The sequence below is a fragment of the Sesamum indicum genome, linkage group LG8 (assembly GCF_000512975.1).
Source record: "Sesamum indicum cultivar Zhongzhi No. 13 linkage group LG8, S_indicum_v1.0, whole genome shotgun sequence".
Lineage (NCBI taxonomy): Eukaryota > Viridiplantae > Streptophyta > Magnoliopsida > Lamiales > Pedaliaceae > Sesamum > Sesamum indicum.
The window spans coordinates 18,117,120-18,136,936 of record NC_026152.1 but is presented as its reverse complement, the minus strand read 5'-3'; the positions used below and the strand labels follow the sequence as shown (position 1 = coordinate 18,136,936).

At 35.8% G+C, this 19,817-nt stretch overlaps 1 protein-coding gene across 1 annotated transcript; it reads left to right on the top strand.

Moving 5' to 3' along the window:
• On the top strand, positions 422 to 19,407 carry LOC105169225 (copper-transporting ATPase PAA1, chloroplastic). The gene is made up of 17 exons (XM_011089582.2): positions 422 to 1,020; positions 1,463 to 1,516; positions 2,316 to 2,469; positions 7,170 to 7,244; positions 7,714 to 7,991; positions 9,007 to 9,240; positions 9,493 to 9,591; positions 10,178 to 10,327; positions 11,171 to 11,317; positions 11,599 to 11,649; positions 11,754 to 11,926; positions 13,428 to 13,566; positions 14,440 to 14,537; positions 14,936 to 15,179; positions 16,023 to 16,226; positions 18,364 to 18,444; positions 18,806 to 19,407. Exons 1-17 carry the CDS (start codon positions 616 to 618, stop codon positions 19,055 to 19,057), a joined length of 2,838 nt encoding a protein of 945 aa, XP_011087884.1. The 5' UTR covers positions 422 to 615; the 3' UTR covers positions 19,058 to 19,407.

The following is a 19,817-nucleotide window of genomic DNA, read 5'->3' as shown; positions in this document are numbered from 1 at the left end:
AAATAAATTAAAAAAATCATGGTCGTAGCTCAAGCTACCCAAGTCTTTTCTTTTTGACCTTCAAATTAAATCATTTTGTGGAGATTTATTTCTTTCTTTTCTTGAAAACATTATAATTTGTTTTAATAATTATAAACCGATGTATTATTTGAAGTTGATAATTGTAATTATATAAGATCTAATTTAGTTGGTGGGTGGAATTGAGATCTCATAATTTTATAAGTTATGTGTTCAAATTATATTATATGTGTGGAATATTGTTTATTGGATGAATGATTATAATTTTAAATATAAAAAAGTGTAATTATGTAACTAAATCGTTGTTTAAATAAATTATAAATTTTCCATCCCGGCATTAATCCTTACAAGCATTAATTTATAAAACGTGTTTCTTGGAAATGGATAACGTGCACGTGCTTCACTCTGTCAAAAAAGGGAAGGGAAGGGAAAGCTAGAAGAGAAAAGGATCAAAGCGTGAATTAATTAGTAGACGGAAAGAATCCCACTCTCTCAACTAACGTTTTTGATTCATTACTTGCTCTCTCCTCTCCGAATCAAAAGGCACACACGCACATATAGTTACAGAGAGAGCAAGAAAGCGAGAAGAAAACGGAGATGGAGTCAACATTGCTCTCTGCTGGTGCTTCTACAATGTCGATTTTCTCCTTCTCCAAGTCTCTCAGTTCCCATTCCGCCCCTCTCATTCTATACCTCCACCGCCGATTATCCACCTCTCACCCCACTCGGCTCGCTCATGCCCAGCTCCGCCGATTCGGCGAGTTGAGCCGGACGGGGCCGGGTTCCCTGTGCCAGCGCCGGGACCGATTGCGGTTTGCTGCGAGATCTGCGGCGTCGTTTGCGGCCGGCGGCGGAGGGTTTGGTGGCATTGATGGGGGTGCTGGTGGAGGCGGCGGTGGAGATGGTTCGGCGGAGGGTGGCGATGCTAAGCCGGCCGCCGTGGCTCCCGGTGCTGCGGACAACCCGGCTTTAAGCTCTGATGTTATTATTCTTGATGTTGGAGTAAGTACTTCACTGAAGTTTATTTCTTACTGTTTTTTTCTTTTTACTCTCTGATTTCCAATGTGAACAAACTCTTGAAAACTATTTTTTTAAACAAATATTTTCTTTTCACCCCCTAAAAGATTGTTTTTTTTTTTTAAATCTTTTTTTTTTTTTTAAAATTTTTGACTTACTTTTGGCTTTGGAGTGGGCACTTTACTTGTGTAGATTCTTCAGTACTTTTGCATTGCAGAACTTTCACTGGCTTATATTTTCGACAATGATCATCCGGAAGATTGTGTATTATTGTTCAGTGGTTGACCTGAAAAATGATTTTGTTTAAGTACAATGTTGTAGGTCATATATATAAGCTGAGCTCTTCTTACCCTGATCTTCTGTTTGATTATACTTTCAAAAGTTTATATATTCCCTTTTTAGAAATTTAACTTCTACGATGTTGCAGGGGATGACATGTGGGGGATGCGCAGCAAGTGTGAAGAGAATTTTAGAAAGTCAAGTAAGTGCTTTTAATTCAAGATGCATCTATGTTTCATTTCATATGTCTTGTTATTGTTCATAGAGTTTTTATATTTCTCTCTACATGTCTTCTTCTTAGTGGCTTTCTTCTATTTATTAATTTAAAAGTCATGTTGGTGCTTCTTCATTATCTGAAATTTCAAGAAGACAAATGATTGGCGTTTTAAAGATCGTTGGATGTTAATTGCTTTTGCATGATCGATTTATGCTACAAAAAGTTTATTCTTGTCGAAACCTTTTAACAATCTGAAGAGAACTCGAGATGTGTGGATTTAAGGTTGTAACCTTCTGGTATTCGTTAATTTGAACTCATGAGGACAAAAAGGAAACCATGAGAAAACCTAGAGTAGAAAAGAGGAAGAAGCTCATTCTGAAGCAGAAATGAACATAAGCTTGGTGGGGGTGGGTAAGCTGATCTGCATACATGGCTTGTCATGAAGCTGGTCTTTGTATGATGATCTGCTGCCTAACATCCTTATATCCCCATTTGTCAATACTAGTTAAGGCAACTAATTTATGCCACAACCCTATTAAACTAGTTGCAAATTTATTCGAAATGAAGTTGTTAAGATGTTTGCATAACTGATATTGATTTTAAAATTTGGTGTTGATTTGTTTGATCAAAGTATTTTATGCGGAGTCATTTGATGGATGTCGTGTTTGATGGAAGTGTAATTCATAGACAAACTTTTGACATGATTCTTCGAACAAAATTGGCTTAGAGATTCTTGACTCAGAAGAATATAATTAATGCATTATACTGTTAAAATTATGAACAGCCACAGGTTTCTTCAGCCAGTGTAAATCTCACAACTGAGACAGCAATTGTATGGCCTGTATCTGAAGCCAAGGTTGCACCAAACTGGAAAAAGGATATCGGGGAGGCTCTTGCGAAGCATTTGACTAGTTGCGGCTTCAAATCTAATCTTAGAGGTCTTTAATCTAATTTCTATTTGTGGGAATTTCGTTTATTTGTCAATTCTTCTGCTGCTTATGATCATGCAATTGTCCTTCATTCTGACGATAGCCATGTTATGTTCATTGATTAACTGATTATGTAACTGGAGAACTTTTAGCGAGGTTAAATGCTGTTATTTTTGTTTGAATATACCTGAATGAACCAGGTTTTTTATGGACCAGCCCTTTCATATGTGCTGTCTTATCCTGAAAGGAAAATAAGTTTTGCTCCCCTGGGTTTAGGGGCTAGGATTTCTTAAGAAAGTAGTGCCAAAGCAACTCATGCTGGTTTCTTTTTCAGTATCTGTTGATGAACATCCATGTGCACTGTAAAGTGTAAGTCTGTTTTTGAATGGTCGAGAATTACAAGAATCCTTGCATCCCATGCTTTGATGTCCCAGTTCTTCTAGCTTCATTGTAAGAAGGGTGATAAACTATTGATAATTTTTTGGTAATGCCCAGCTCCTTGAAGATTAAGAATGCTGTTATCCTTCTTCAAAGAAGCCTTTTTCTTTTTATTGCTAAAAGAAGCAAACTTGAATTTTTTTACCAAAATCAACAGGTTCAAGATTATGTTGTTAATTTCTTAGCCAAACAATTCCAGGAAGAAAACAAATTATAATCAGAATTATAGCAAGAAAAATCATAAATTTATACCTTTAGCAAATTATTATATATTATAGCAAGAAAATTGAGTTATGACATAAGTTTCAAGGGAAAAAAGTAAAAAAAAAAGAACAAATAAGAGCTGTGGAGGTGGAATAGTAACCCCTCCTAGAAAAGAAAAGTAGAAAGGAGTGAGAAAGAAGAGAATAGAGAAGTCAGTAGCATCCAGGAGGAAGAAGAAGAAAGAAACAAAGAAGAGAAGAAGGAAACAAGTAACAAAGAAGACATTAGCTAAGAGGAGGAAGAAAAACATTACTACTGGAGAGAAACTGGAGCAGATTAAAGTTCTTTTTATTCATTTTTTTCCCTAATAAAAGCCCTACCCTTCAGCTAGGTGCGCCATGGCACGCCTGGCGAGCATTGGATGTGAAGGGTAGGGATGTTGGGGTTGGGGTCTTGGGGATTAGAACTAATACGGTTTACATAAAGGCTGTGAGTATTGAAATTTTCATAGAAATGGATGTGGTTGAAGTTGTATATCTTGGTTTTGTTGATTCTGAATGTCCCGGCATAGGCTACAGATCTCCAAATGAAACTTTTTCTCGTATTCTTGTCCTTTTTATTCTGTGATTGCCATCTTTAGCATTGTACAGAGAAGATAATTATAGCATCCATCTATGTCAGAGTTCTTATTTTATTCTTTGCTTAACTATGGAAACATGGCGCAGCATTTATTACTAGCCCATTGAGACTGTCCTCTAATTTTTGAGTCAGACAGAAAGCTACCTCATCCGTTTGGCCTCATATAACTTATGTATAACTTCATGGGAAATTGGCAGACCAGGGAGCTATTGATGGGGATATTCAATCATAGGATGCAATGGATTCTTGTAACAACAACCATTCTCCTTCATGGTATGTCCCAGTTCTATCCATATTCCATAGTATCTTCCTAGTCCACTTTGACCCTCTTTATTGAACCAAAACAATCAGTCCCAAGATATTCTAACGACATAGTTTTCCCATCAATAGGTGTGTCTCCAGCTACTAAAGGTGGATTTGTTGAAGGCAGGCAGACAGATTTGCTATCACAAAAGTTGTTCCTAAATATTAGTTGACATTGACTTCCTTTCTCGCAAAGGATTAATGTATTATCATTGTAAGATCAGACTGTTAGGGTATACACTGGCTGTCTTAGCTTATGCATAACATTTACCTAGGTGAAACTTCAATTTTCCTTTGGTGTGTGTATCTGTTTGTGTTGTAAAACCTAAAGCAGAGTTGAGTTTTGTATTCGGCCAAAACCAATGTGGTTTTATAATAACAGCCATAATAAAGTACAGATGTTATATTTGTTTCTCAGAGTTATATTGCTATCTTTATGACTAAGGAAGTCTGAATTCATTTTCTGCTCATGGTATGCTATTCCTACTTCATGTACAAATGTCAAATTTTTTAGCTGTATCTCAGTCTTAATAATACATGCCTACTTTCAGATCTTTCTCATCTCCCAGCAATATACAATTTGGATTGCTGAGATCTGCTGATCACATGTTCATAGAGATATATTGCAGAATTTTTCCATCTGGTTGAACCAGAATGTTAACACTTATATATATGTATATCTATATCATACATCTACTAGAAAACTTGTAGCATAATGTTTTGCTTCTTGTTTGTTGCTTAGGAGATCCGGGTTATCATCTTTACACTGGTATAATACTCTTCGAAAAGCTGGCATAATTGATTTTGAATGAGTGGGATTAGAGGTTTGCTTTAGGCATACTATTGTGTCTACTCATAATTGTGAAAATGAGTTAACTGAAGTATTGGCCCTTGGATGTGGACAATGTTGGAATGTCGTAGAAATTATACTTTGACCTAATTCACTTAAGCTCAAACTTGTGTTGCTTTAATCCATAATGGAGGCAAATGTTTGTTTCCCAAGACAAAACTGTGATGTGGACCATGGTGGAAATGTAATAGAAAAGTATAAATTGGACCTTTTGGTTTAATTTTATCCTGCGGGTCAAATTTATATTGCTTTAATTCTATTATGGAGCAAATGTTTGTTTCTTGTAACAAAATTATGTATATTCCTTCATTTGGTTGGTCTGAAATGTGAAATTGTGAAAATTCAAATTCAACATATGCCAAACTGTGTAGGGATGCAGCGTTAGAGGTTTAGACAAAACTCAAATACACAATTTCATCAGTTTCTTTTTTGCAATCATCAGCATTGATGGTTGGTTTAACAGTATAGATAAAATATAGCATTTTTTCAGGGTAAGAAGGTTTAGGATAATGTTTTAACAATCTTAGGTGCTGATAATGCATTTCAGCCAATATATTTTGCGCGCTGCGCCTCTCATTGGCATGCTAACTCACATCGTGTTGTGGATCATTTCTGTCATAGATAAAGTTGGAATTGTTCTATATCCCAGCTGATTCCCATAAATTTTGGAGTCCAAGTACAAGCGTATTGGGTATGAGAAACCTACTAACTCATATCGTTGATCAAGTCCACGATACTATAAGTATGGAATTCTTCTATCGTACCAGAATGCAGTTATGCAATGTTATAATGTTACAGGATGAATTATTATTGGAAATATTGAGAGAGAAAGAGCAACCTAATGAAGAAGGGAAAGATTATGCTCCATGAGGGATGGGACCATCTACCGGGATTCGCTTCTCTCACTATATTTAATTTATAGATTTACTCAAAGACTATTAACCTTTGGCTTGTAATTATCTTTGAATTTAAAAGTGTCTGTTAATATCCAACTGGCAAAAAAGTGTATAATTGTAAATCTTAGCAAATGTATACTATGGCCAGAGAGAAACTAATATTTCTTCTTGGTTGGTAACTGTTCACATTTTAGCTTTTGTATCCGAAAGAAATTCATATTATTTTTCTTTGTTTGTTAGTTGCTACTACTGTTCGGTTTCATTTGTGGCTAAGTTTTTAGGAGCCTTTGCATAGTCAAGATAGCCTCAATCTTTTGTGTCTGAAAAACCTGCCAGCTTCTTTGCCGAAATGTGTAGCAAACTATTGGTGGTCTATTCACAAATCAATTATCAATACAGAGCTTGTAGCCACTAATATTTCACCGTTATGTGGAACGGGAACCAAGATATACTAATTTCTGATGGCCTGGTCTCAGATCAGATGCCTGTTCAATTGTTTGCCTGCTTCTCATGAAAAAATTTCTGGTTTTTATGTCTATGCTGATCTTTTAGCCAAAAATCACTCATGGCTTGACAAAAAACTTTCTAGTTGGTAGATTTAATCCCTTGTTCATTTGTTGGAAAGTTTTATGAGAATTTATTAATTCTATAGCCATATAATCTAGTACATTACATATCCTTTAAATGTGATCTTCACTTGCACTGTGAGGGATTAGACCTGTTTCTCCTGTCATCTGGAGATCCAGCACCTATTTTTGAGCATTTGCATGGATATTAGTTTGTCTATCAAAAATAAGAATAAAAGTCATCCAACTCTTCTACTTGTGCCATCTTCAATAGCTGCAATAAACTAATTCTCTGGTGGCTTGGGGGTGAAGACTCAAAGAGGCAAGCATGACTACAAAGTTGCTCGTTTACTTTACCTCAGAATTAAGGAGAAGTTCTTTCCCATGAAAACGCATTAATTGCAAAATCTTGGTTTTGCCCATTTGAAATTCGTATGAATAAAATTCCAATATTGATGTATTATTGTTTTCAGCTGCTTAGTCCTTTACTTGGCCTTTCTATGTTGGAGGATGGAAAGGAACTGAAATAAGTAGTTAAATGGTCAATCCAGGGAAAATTAAACTTCATCAATGCGATTCTCTCTTTTCTATGGCAGAGAGGTATCTGCCACTGTCAGACAGACATGACTGATTTTTGCAATTTTCTCACGATTAAGTCCATCTATCTGACTAAAATATGGAAGCCATTGCAATATTAGACAGAGTTAACGATTATATTGCGCTGGGAAATGCATGGCATCAAAGATTTCAGGTATATTGGTTCCTTTTTATGTTGTGTTTGTATACTAATACCAAAGTCCTCTTTGTTTGCAGATTTAAGAAGGGTGAACTTCTATGAGACATTTGAGAAGAAAATAAATGAGAAGCACAAGCTGCTTAAAGAAAGTGGTAGACTTTTGTGCCTTTCCATTATTTACACAGCTGTTGTGAGAAAGATGGAATTGATAATAAGTAGGAAGAGAGAGAAAGAGATGTAGTGAAAATAGTTGCAATAATATTGTGTTTGTGAACTCTAAAATTTATGCTTTCGCATAGTGTCAATCATACAGATGCATACTTAAAAAATTCCAACAATGTCTATGCTCTAAATGAATCTTTTTCCTTGTAATTTGGAAAGAAAACATTAAAATATCAATTTCTTGAAGTCAATTCCGATGTGTATATAAATAACATCAGTAACTAGTGATAGTGACTTTACCAAGTTAACTGTATCTCTGAAACTTAACGGATTTTCCATTAGTCAGTTCTGGCAAGTTAACTATTTGGAGTTTGATTACATGTGCTCGCGTCATTTGTTGCTCAGACATTTAAGGCCAACATGATGGCATGTATGTGATTCAAAACTCCCTGTTAACAGGTCGTGGACTTGTTGTTTCTTGGGCTCTCTGTGCTGTGTGCATTGTTGGCCATATCTCTCATTTGTTTGGAGCCAAGGCAGCATGGATTCATGCATTGCACTCCACAGGATTCCACATGTGTTTGTCTCTCTTTACATTGCTTGGCCCTGGCCGCCAGCTCATTATGGATGGTCTGAGAAGTCTTCTTAGAGGGGCTCCGAATATGAATACACTAGTTGGTCTTGGGGCCTTATCATCTTTTGCTGTCAGTTCCTTGGCAGCCTTCATTCCAAAACTGGTATGTTAACTAAACCTCCTGCACTCATGAGTGGTTAAACATAAAGAAATTTTGTTGCAAGCAATCTGTAATTGTATATGAAGCATGCAATGGTTTACAAGTACCAGGGATGGTTATATATCTGTACAAGATACTGCTGTACTACTGTGCTAATCAATGTCAATGATTCGTTTATTTTGTACTACCTGATATATAAAGGAAAGAGGTTCTAGAAACAATGTATTGCGAGCACAATATTAGATCAAATGGCTAAAAACCCATTCAATCTTGTATATCTTTTTAAATAGATAATGATCTTCAATCCAGTTGAAAAATCTTGGCACTTTCTGTTGGAAATAAGGAATTATATGATTTGCCTTGCATATTGAATGCTTGAAATCTTTAATCTACTTAAATGTTACCTTCATGAAGTGGTAGATTTTATGCAGGGCTAGATATTAATATGAATGTGCAAGTTCTGCAGTAATGCATACTTCAAAAGAAACAGCCCATTTCATGCAGAGTCTGACATCATGCTTATTTTTTTTTGCTGATGAAGGACTCTCTACCACCTTAGACTATAAAATTCGGAAATCAGAATGCTGAAATAAAATTAGTAAATAGGTCAACTTTTTCTTGTGATTCATTCAAAATTTGAAGTTTTCTTTTTATTCATAATCTCATCTTTAGGAATTTGGACTTGGTATGATGGGCTGTGTAACTACTTGATCTTTTTCCCCAAGGTGTCTCCAAAAGTGACATAAATAGATTGTTTATTTGGTGATTGTCTTTTTCCATCACAGAAGCTCTTCTTATCATGCTCTTTTTCCAGTTAATCTCATTTGTTGTTCTGTTAATGTATCTTTTAGCAATTTCGAAGATTGTTAAAATATTTTTCGTCTAAGACCTAGTCTTCTGTGATTTCTGCGTAAGTATTATGCTATTCTATGCTTATGCCTCTACATCAGAGGCATGTATATGCATGGTTGAGGTTTTCAGAGCTGTATTCTATTAACTCAAGTTTCTGTTCAAATAGGGATGGAAAACGTTCTTTGAAGAACCAGTTATGTTGATAGCATTTGTCTTACTTGGGAGGAATCTTGAACAGAGGGCCAAGATAAGAGCAACCAGTGACATGACTGGCCTCCTCAGTATTTTGCCATCTAAAGCTCGTCTTCTGATTAGTGGTGATGCAGAAGAGTCGAGCTCAACTGTTGAAGTGCCTTCTAATAGTCTTTCTGTGGGAGACCAAATCATTGTACTGCCTGGTGTAAGCATCACATACTATCTTCGTAACAACCTTCTATCTTCCCCCTAATTCTTTGTGAAGCTCATGAAAAATTCTAGATTTTGTTTTGCATTTGAGGACTCTTTCTCTAGGTTATCATACTTCTATTGAAACAAAAATGATCATGTTGGTCTGTGCTGCTTACTGTAATTCTAACTTAATCAGGAAACAAGGGCATGTACATTTACATACGTGGCAACATTGATTTTTCAGATATTGTTATCATGCCTGTAGGATCGTATTCCAGCTGATGGAATTGTCACAGCAGGCAGAAGCAGTGTTGATGAGTCAAGTTTTACAGGGGAGCCTCTTCCTGTTACTAAATTACCTGGGGTAATGATACTGCCATACATTTTCCTTTGTGGTTTGTGTTTGTGCTGCAGTAATTGAACAAAGTGTTAAACGGGTAGCCAGTGTGACTAAGGCTTGTCATGAAAGAATGCTGGGTGGAAGGGAAAGACAGTAGAAATGAGAAGGAAATCTTACTTTTCTTGTGTGGTCAAAGAAAATATTTGAGCAATAAAAGTGGGTGCGAATAGATGTTTATTTGAGTTCAGGCAACAGAAATTTGTCATGATCCTGATTTTCCTTGATGTCAAGGCAGCATTTTCATCCACTGGTGAGAAAGTTCTAACATATGGACTACCCTCCGCCATCTCTCTTAGACAAACTTCTCCACATGCCGAACTTTCAAAAGTTTGAATTTTTTTGAGAAAAGGATGCAAGTTTTATATCCATCCATTTTCTTTTTTTCACTCCCATGGTTAGGACCTAGGGACAGGGAAGAGGCTGACCATCTTAGTCACTGTTGTCATCTTCGAATTTGTTGGGAGGTAGTAATATTGCAGTAAAGAAACTATATTACAAATGTTCCTTTTGTTCATATTATCCTGTCTCTTACGTTGCATTTCTGTACTAGGCTGAAGTTGCAGCTGGAAGCATAAACTTAAATGGAAGAATTAATGTTGAGGTGCGGAGACCAGGTGGTGAGACCGCAATTGGGGACATTGTCCGTCTGGTTGAAGAGGCACAGACTAGAGAAGCACCCGTACAACGGTTGGCTGACAAGGTCAGTCACTTGTAACTTTTCCTTTCTATCCTTGATTATGGTATCTGTATCTCACATTACTATATGAACTTTATTTATGTTAAAAGATTGTTTAACGATCTTAGAGATATTAAATACTAAATGATTCTCTTCTCAAACAATTTAAACTTTTAGATGATGTGGTTATTCAACATGGTACTAGGATTGGGCCAGACAAGAAAGCATGAGTTCGATCTCATCGCAACACATTTATGGGAAAAAAGTTTAATGTGCAAGGCATCACAAAGGGGGGGGGGGGGTATGAGCTGCTTGTACATGACGAAGTGTGTCACATATATTAAATATTACATAATATTCCTGTTTACCACCTGCATACTAGGAAAATTGTTAACATTACATGATTTTCCTATCTAACAACTTAAACTTTTAATGAGGTGATCATTCAACAAAGTAATTTTGCTGAACTTATGGGTGGTCTTCATCTGGGGAAAAAAAATCCTCTTCACTTGGTTCTCAAATGAAACATAAAATTAGCAATATTGTTAATGATTATACAGCTTTACCCCTCATGTAGATACGATTTTTCATGATAAGGTCAACATAGAAACACATCCAATGCGGTAATGAGGAGATACTGGTCTAAGTTGTTTGCTATAGAGATAGCCTGTGATAGGTATGGGTGGAAGAAACAGTGGTCCTTCAAATAATGCGACTCATCCATCATTCCATTCTCCAAGCAGATTGTTTTTACTTTGGCTATACACTTCTTCTCCTATCTCATAATCATGTCTGCAGTAAAATATGCACTTTTGCTGGGAGGTAAAGCCCAGTCTATTAACATTGCTTTTCTTTTTTTCCATCTAGGTTGCTGGACACTTTACATATGGAGTAATGGCGCTTTCTGCTGCCACATTTATGTTCTGGAATCTTTTTAGTTCACGAATTCTCCCAGCTGCTCTTCACCAAGGGAGTTCCATGTCATTGGCATTGCAACTTTCCTGTAGTGTTCTGGTACTATATGCTATTCGTGCGTTTGTCTTAGACCTTGGCACCACTTTTAAAAAATTATCTGCCTTTAGACCTTTCTCTGGTAAGGTTCCTGAAACAACAAGATATAGATAGGTAAAACCAACTAATAAAACTTGATGTGTACTTCATATTTACTGGAACCTAAATTTTCCTTTTCCTGTAGGGACTGTATTCTCCATCTGTTTCTAATCAGCTTTCTTAGATCATAAGTCAACTCAATTATTAAACTTACTGAGTGACTTATCTCTCTTTGTCAAGTGCAGGTTGTAGCATGTCCTTGTGCACTTGGACTAGCAACACCTACAGCAGTGCTGGTAATATTTTGTACATGAGATTTTATTCCTCTAAATGCTTATATGGTTCATGTGCAAACTTAACTTTGTTGTACAGCCAGTTAACTATTTACTAACAAATTTAGGTTGGAACTTCACTTGGTGCTACAAGAGGACTGCTTTTGCGTGGTGGAAGTATCTTGGAAAGATTTTCCACAGTTAACACAATTGTGTTTGACAAAACTGGGACATTAACTATTGGTAAACCTACTGTGACAAAAGTAGTGACACAAGGCCACCAAGCAGATACAAAATCAGAGTTGAGTACAGAATTTTGCAATTTGATTTTGATATTATACTGGTCAACCATTGTTTGGGCAATGTTGTTGTTATTTACAATCAACCTAATATTTAGCTGACCTGAGCTTGAAATAAAGAGAGAGTCAATCTCAATTTGGTTTGTAGTGATTCACATGGATCCTCAATATTAGAAATCTGTCTTAGATATAGTAAAAGAATATTATCTCAATTTAAGCTCTTCAACATTTTTATGCTGCTTAAAAGTCTTTATGTGATTTTAGAAGCAAGAAAATAGACTTTAGAAGACCAGATTGGTCTTAAGAGTGATGTATATGGAGGATAATGTACTTCTATGGAGGTCAGTAACTTGTTCGGCGTTACTTTCAGAAGTATGCAAGAGGTAGAATATTTTGATAAATACATCTACTTTGTAATTTGTGATGGAAAACTGTGAGTGGTCCGAGGTTGGTGCCTGAAAAAAGAACAATCAAAGGAACGCCACATTTTATTTGGAGATGGACTTAGGAAAAATGCAAAAGTTGAAGAAGGAACAGGAAACTTCAGATATTATGTGGAATAGTTCATTTTCAGAAAACTGTTTGGAATGTCGCAAAATTGATGATTATGAACTGTTGATCTATCCTGATACATGAGATCCATGGTCCGGCGCGATGTCATGAGCTTGACATATTCCTGCAAGGGTATTTTTTTGTTAGTCCTTGTTATCAAGCTCAACGCCGGGCCAATGATTTCATGTTACCGAACAGATCTAGCAGGACGAGTGACCAAGAAAAATAGCTCTTTCGTAGTGGCCTCAGGACAAGCTGCTAACTTGAACCTCTTAATTGGAGACACAGGGAAAGGAAGTATACTTACGTTAGTGCTTGCCTGCTGTGCAGGAGAAGCACACAGACAAGATAGCACATGCTGTTGCATTGTGAATGGCAGGTCCTCCTTGGTTTCTTTAGTTTAGTTTGTATACAGCACCATGAATGTCAAGTACAGTGAAGGATTTCTTGCACTTTTGGTGCTTATATGGTAAATGATAAAGATTATGGAATCTGGAACGCGTTCATTTTTGGATTTTAAGATACAAATTACGGAAGAATGAGCATTTGCGTTCCTCTGGTTTGGACTAAGGAATTCTTTCTTGGTAACTGCATTTCTATGTACATGATATTCATAAAATGTGAAAATAATCATATCTCCAAAAGAATTGCAGGGTGGCGACATAGCTGACTCATCCTTGCTTTATCATTTCACCTGCTTAGACTAATTCCAACAGTTCACTCTGTGGATTATATAAATGCTTAGCATCTGAAATAAATGTATTATGATATTTCTTTCCTTTTGTTTTTTAGGTTTTCATACAACATGTCGTTCTAACTATTTCATGGAGCATTGGATTTCATTGCTTGAAGTGTCTTTTTGTCTCTCAGCTTTCTCCTTTCAGATATTTCTATTATAGTTACTGCAAAAGGTTACTGCCTTCAAAATGATAATGGGCCTAGTTCATGCAGGCTAGATCCGACTTCAACTCATAAATGGTCTGAAGTTGAAGTTTTGAAGTTAGCAGCTGGAGTAGAATCAAGTACAATTCATCCAATTGGAAAAGCAATCGTGGAGGCTGCGAAGACTTTGCTCTGTCCGAATGTGAAGGTATTAATTTTCTTTTGGTGGTATTCCTAGGCAGATTACTTGGTAAAATCAGCAATATGAAGTTTTGATATTTTATATATCAGGTGCTGAGGTATTGACCGATTAGGGTAAATATTATTTGTATTATGTATTTGTTGAATGCCGAATTAGTGTTATGTTGTTTTTTTTTAATGTCATTTTTATATTTTCTACATTTTGTGTGAAAACAATGAATGCAATATGACTCTTTTACTGCTATTCCAAAGTTTATAATAACTTTAACAAAATAATGATGTGGCAGCTTCGTGCTTCAGAGTTGCATCTAACGGATAGGTTTCATTTGTATGGAAGGATATGACATTATGGATTCCAAATCCTTAATAGCAAATTCTTTGAAATAGTTTGGATAATTCTAAATTTGAAGGAATCCTTCGATTCTGATTTTAAACTATGTTTTGTCGAATATTGATGCATTTCAAATTCTTTTCAAATGAAGTAATTTGAAGTCTTTTCTCCAAATCCATCAATCCAAATGCACCCTTATAAATTTTTTTCCTGTCTATTTCTTATTGAGATATCGAGATATTACATATTTTGGTTGCTTTATTTTTGGAACATAATAGATGTTATATTTGAGTTACCCGTTTGGGGCACAAACAATTAGAGAACTTGGTTCATCAATAGAGAGGTGTACCTCATGACTTGTTTTTCAGGTCGGTTTTAGATTCCTGCTTGCTAGGTGAAGTTGAGTACACCCTTAAGGGGAGTTTCTTCTGATATTTCTACAACTCAACCTCCACATAATTAATGAATTTTTTTTATAACTTCTCTGTATGATGTCGGTCTTATAATTTTCTCAGCTCACCAACCAAATCTTGAGGATTGTGCTTGTAGGTAGCGGAAGGAACATTTACCGAGGAACCTGGGTCTGGTGCAGTTGCAACTATTGATGAGAAGAAGGTAGCTGTTGGTACACTGGAGTGGGTTCAGAGGTATGAATACTATTCTAGAATATCCAATATTGCTGAGGGATCTCCATGACAAACTACATGAAACATTGCTTTTGACCATAGGTGCCACTCCATTACAAACTTTAATGTGATATATATATATATATATATATATATATATGGGAGATGAGTGAATTGCGGTGCATTTGGAAAATGGAGACCAAATGGGAATAAAAAATAGAGATGTGGGACCAAGGATGAGATTTAGCCTATCTATAACTGTGTGAAAATGCACTTGTGTTCTTGGGTATTTGTTTTCATCTTTCCACCTGAATCTGAGAATCATTGCATGAGAAAGAATCTGAGGAAATAGAGAACTGAAAGGTTCTGTTTTTCATCCTATTCTCAAAGTTTAAACACTGAGTTTTGAGCCAATGTAGGCATGGAGTAGTTGGTGACAGTCCCTTCCAAGAAGTTGAGGAGTTCAAAAATCAATCAGTTGTGTATGTTGGAGTAGATGGTGTTCTTGCTGGAGTAATTTATGTTGAGGATCAGATCAGAGAAGATGCCAGGCATGTCATTGAATGGTTGACTTGCCAAGGAATCAACACTTATTTGCTTTCAGGCGACAAAAGAAGTGCGGCTGAATATGTCGCATCTGTTGTCGGTATTCCAAAGGAAAGGGTGAGATCATTTATATGAAACATACTTGTTAGTTGCACCCAGACTCCTATGTTGATTTGAACAATTTTTTGATGTCTTATTCATGGCTCAGCATTTCTCGTTGAATGAAATTCCTCTGAGATATAGTTTCTCCAAATGGATGAGAAAATCTTGTTGCATGCTAAGCAACAAAACCTAAATTTTTCCGGAGATTGGCTTTCACAAATATCAAACTATCCAATACTTGAATGCATGGTTGTGTACTAATATATGCCCTTTATACTTCGAGATGTGGAAAATTGGTGCCTATTGAGTTATCTCATTTACTTGAAAAATGATTTTCTTTTCCTCTATCGAAGGCGAGATATACTTTTCTATAACTGGTTGCTATATGAAACTTCTCTCAGCAAATCTCGTTAAACCTGTCCTTGATGGAATTGCAGATCCATGCTAGCAGGAAGTTGATTATTTCCTTAAGGACATGTTTGTTTAACAGGGAATGAGATTTCTTTTTGCGAATGTAATTGCCAGGAATAATGTCTTTTCAGTTGGTAAAATAATCTTAAATTAAGGAAAGGAAACATATTCCCAAAGATTGGGGATATGAATAAAAAGTTCGGGAAACTAAAATCTGAACATATGGATGGTATATTTATTCCTTTATATCGGGATCTGCCACTAAAGATTTATAAACATTATTTCCCTTTACATCATGTATCTTTCTATAATATGTCTATAGGTATATAAACCAAAATATATTTCATAATGTTCTACATTTGCTGCTTTCTAGTTTTACATTGTCCCCGGTTTATAAGCAGAACTGCAAGAATTAAATGATTGCATAAACTTAATGGTGGATTACAGGTGCTGTATGGAGTCAAACCTGATGAAAAGAAGAAGTTTGTAAGCAGACTTCAGGAGAATCAACACATCGTAGCTATGGTTGGTGATGGAATAAATGATGCAGCTGCCCTTGCTTCATCGCATGTAGGAGTTGCCATTGGTGGAGGTGTGGGGGCTGCTAGTGAGGTCTCTTCGATTGTCCTAATGCAGAACAGGTTGTCCCAGGTAAGAACTTGTTGATCTCACCTCAATCTCATATTTTGTCTAAATTTGTTATATAGAAATTATTTAATTACACTTGCACCCTCTCTCAAAATGTGAAATTACATTTTTTCTCAAGAAAAAGTTTCAAAATTACATTTACACCCCTTCCAGAATTTCTTCGTTACACCAACCCCTGATGCCATCAAAAAGTTACATAAATTTTCAGTTTTACCCTCATTTAACATTCTTGTATTATTTTTTGTACTTATAAGGGGTAAATGTAATATATATAAATTCAAAATGGTGTAAATGTAATAAAATATTATTTCCAAATTATCGCCATTGGACAAAAAGTAGACGTTCATAATGAAAAAACTAGTCATTTTTTTAATTTCCTATATATGGGTGAGGTGAATACTTATTGAAGCACTAGATGAAGCACTTGAACAAAGATATTTCAAGAAATAGATGCAACAAAGATGTTAACCTCCTCCATATACAAGAAGTAAAAATGCTCCAATAGATGACTAATTTTTTCATTCATATATTTCTACTTTCTATACAATGATTATAATTTGGGAGTAATATTTTATTACAATTTACCTTTTTAACTTTATATATATGCTACAATTATCCCCTTATAAGGATAAAAATATTATTACAGGAGAATGTTGAAAGAGGGGTAAAATTGAAATTTTATGTTTTTTTTTGTTTTTTTTCCGTCAGCATTTTCCTTCCAAAACCTTAATGGAAGGGGGAGAGGTGTAAATGGTGAATTTTCAAAGGGGTGCAAGTGTAATTTTAAAATTTCTTTATGGGAAAGTGTAATTTTGCACTTTCGGAGGGTGTCTAAGTGTAATTAAGCCTAGAAATTAAATTCCGGATCATTGTCTAATATATGATTTTAGGGTAAAAAAATTACTTATGCCATTTAAGGAATGCATTGTTTGCTTGTCTCGCTGTGGGTTACAGACCCCAATAGCATGTATAAGCTAGGAGTGAAAATCTCTATCTTTTGCAAGAAAAGACTTCTCTACAATGTGGGAATAAGATTTTGGGGCCCTAGGTCACAAATATCTGGACTTTGGATGGGTTTTCTTCTACCTGATAGGAGCTCTCAGTGACAACTGGAGCAAGTACAAAAATGAAGCCTTTCCAGTTTTGCATCAAATCCAGTTGAGGGATGAGTTCACTTTGACTGTAATGAATATTGTTGAGGAGAATGCTTGAGCAAAGCACATATTTGCTTCAGTCCTATGTCAGGTTCTGGTTCCAATTACTCTGTATGAAGACCCTTTTCTAGTTTCTACACTGGTGGTGCTGATTTCTATAACCTTATACCAGTTTATATGTCATACGCCCATAACTAAAATTTCACTTATTTATCGTGTTGGAATATTATGCCTAAGCTTGAATCACCATTTCAGTTTCTCAGTGTCTTCTTTCTGCCTATGGCTTTGATATACTTTAACGAAGTTGAGAAATCTCTACTTGAGGTTTGAGATGAATCTCTATGATTTATGAACATTTTGTAGTAAGTTGTCAGTGCTAAATGGTAATGACTAATATTTATGAAAGAAATTTAAATTCACACGAGGAACTGCAAAGATCGAGAAGTTTTAAACCTGAAGCTGATAACTTTTCTACTAAAATAGAAATAGAAGACAAGTGGGTAAAACGTTGAAAATCAAGTTAGTGGGAATGGTTCTCATGCTTATATTTCTTGAATTGTTCTCACTGCCAGATGTGCCTATGCTTCTCAATATTCACAAGTTGTTTTGTCTATTTGGTCTGCTGGTTGGACACTCTCCTTTGGCTTATTAAAAATGAAGATCCTGACTGATTGAACAAGTACATGTAGTAATCTGATGGATAGAATTATCAAAGAGAAAAAATATAAAAAAGAGCGACAGGAAGAAGTTGTAATACAGAAGGTCAATTGAATAGCAATCATGATTTGCAAATCAAAATGCCAGTCTGATCATTCCAAGTGATAACTACAGTTGGTCGAGGCAGTCAGCTCAATGTGCATTTGAAGGGGATCTCATAAATTGTATATTTGTACATGTGTTTATGTGTGCCTGCTGAGATTTGAAAAATTGTATATTTGTGCCCATGTTTGTGTGTGCCCACTCCTGACAAACTTCTCCATGCACAGTTACTTGACGCACTGGAGCTGAGTAGACTTACCATGAGGACTGTGAAGCAAAACCTTTGGTGGGCCTTTGCATACAATATTGTAAGTTTTTCGCCATTCTGCAATTTAATATCTTCAGAGAAATGTTTCATTATTTAGGTTTTGGCAAATCATGGACGAAGTCCGGGGTTATTAGACAACTAACTTCTTCCACCAGTTTGTGATTCTGGTGCTTATCTGAGAGAACATCAGGAACAGCATTATCTGATGCTAATGTCAGATCAACTTCCTAACCTAGATGTCTATGCTCTCTTATTCTCTTAATGAAATCGTGTGCAAAATCACGAGGTCCTCTCCCAAAACACAGATCTGACTAATGCAGTTCCTGTCCTTGTTGTGCCCCTTTACGCGTAATGTAATCTCTTACACTCACAGTGTGGTGCTCTCTTTTCTGGCTTTACAGGTTGGAATACCAATAGCAGCTGGAACATTACTGCCCGTGACCGGAACAATGTTATCACCTTCAATTGCTGGTGCACTGATGGGTTTGAGTTCTATAGGTGTAATGACAAACTCATTGCTTCTCAGGCTGAAGTTTAAATCAATACAGAAAGATATATTTAAGACATCATTATACATCAAAGCCCCCTTAGATGCAGACAACACTGCAAACGAAAGTGAGAGATTGAAGCACCCATATACAGCTGCTAGATAAGGCTTTCAGGATTGAAGGGATGGAACCCAGTAAATATTTTGTACTTAAGTTTTAGATGATAGTATGATGGGAGTCAATTGGCAGAGGAGTCAAAATTTTCTTAGGGTGCTGGGAAGAGGATCGTTTGGTTTATGTGAGTTTTCTGCAGCCTGAATCTGGAATAAGCTAAAGCATGCTAACGATTTGATTGTATCCAGTTATACAATCAACTCTGGCATGGAAGAGAAGTTGAAATGATATCAATTCGTGGTTTGTATGTTTACCATTTCATATTTTAATTTTGTGAATGTAAATATTGCAAGGTCATATGAAACTGTCCTGGTTCAAGTTTTCTGAGACATTTTGCAGTATGCAGTTGATATGAAAAATGTATATGGGAGAATACTGAGTTTAGGGTTAGTCATGATAGAAGGAAGTTCTGAAAACAAGACTTGGTTTCAGTGAAACATTTACTGCATTATAAAAACATAAGTGGTCGTCATAAAGTGCACTCTTAGAACTTTCTAATACCAAGTTTTTTTTTTTTTCGTTATTTTCTCATTTCCCCCTTTTTCTTTTCGAAAGAAACCTAGTGTTTTTTTAACCTTACAATTCTGAGGATTTTCAATCTTGGATCTAACAAAATTAACATAAGAGACTTCATTATCAAATGCAAAGAAATGGTTTCTATACGAAATGCAAGCAGATTTGATTCTATCTTTACTCAATCCAAATTTCCTGATATGTCTGAGTCACAGAAGAATTTCAATCATCAATTGTT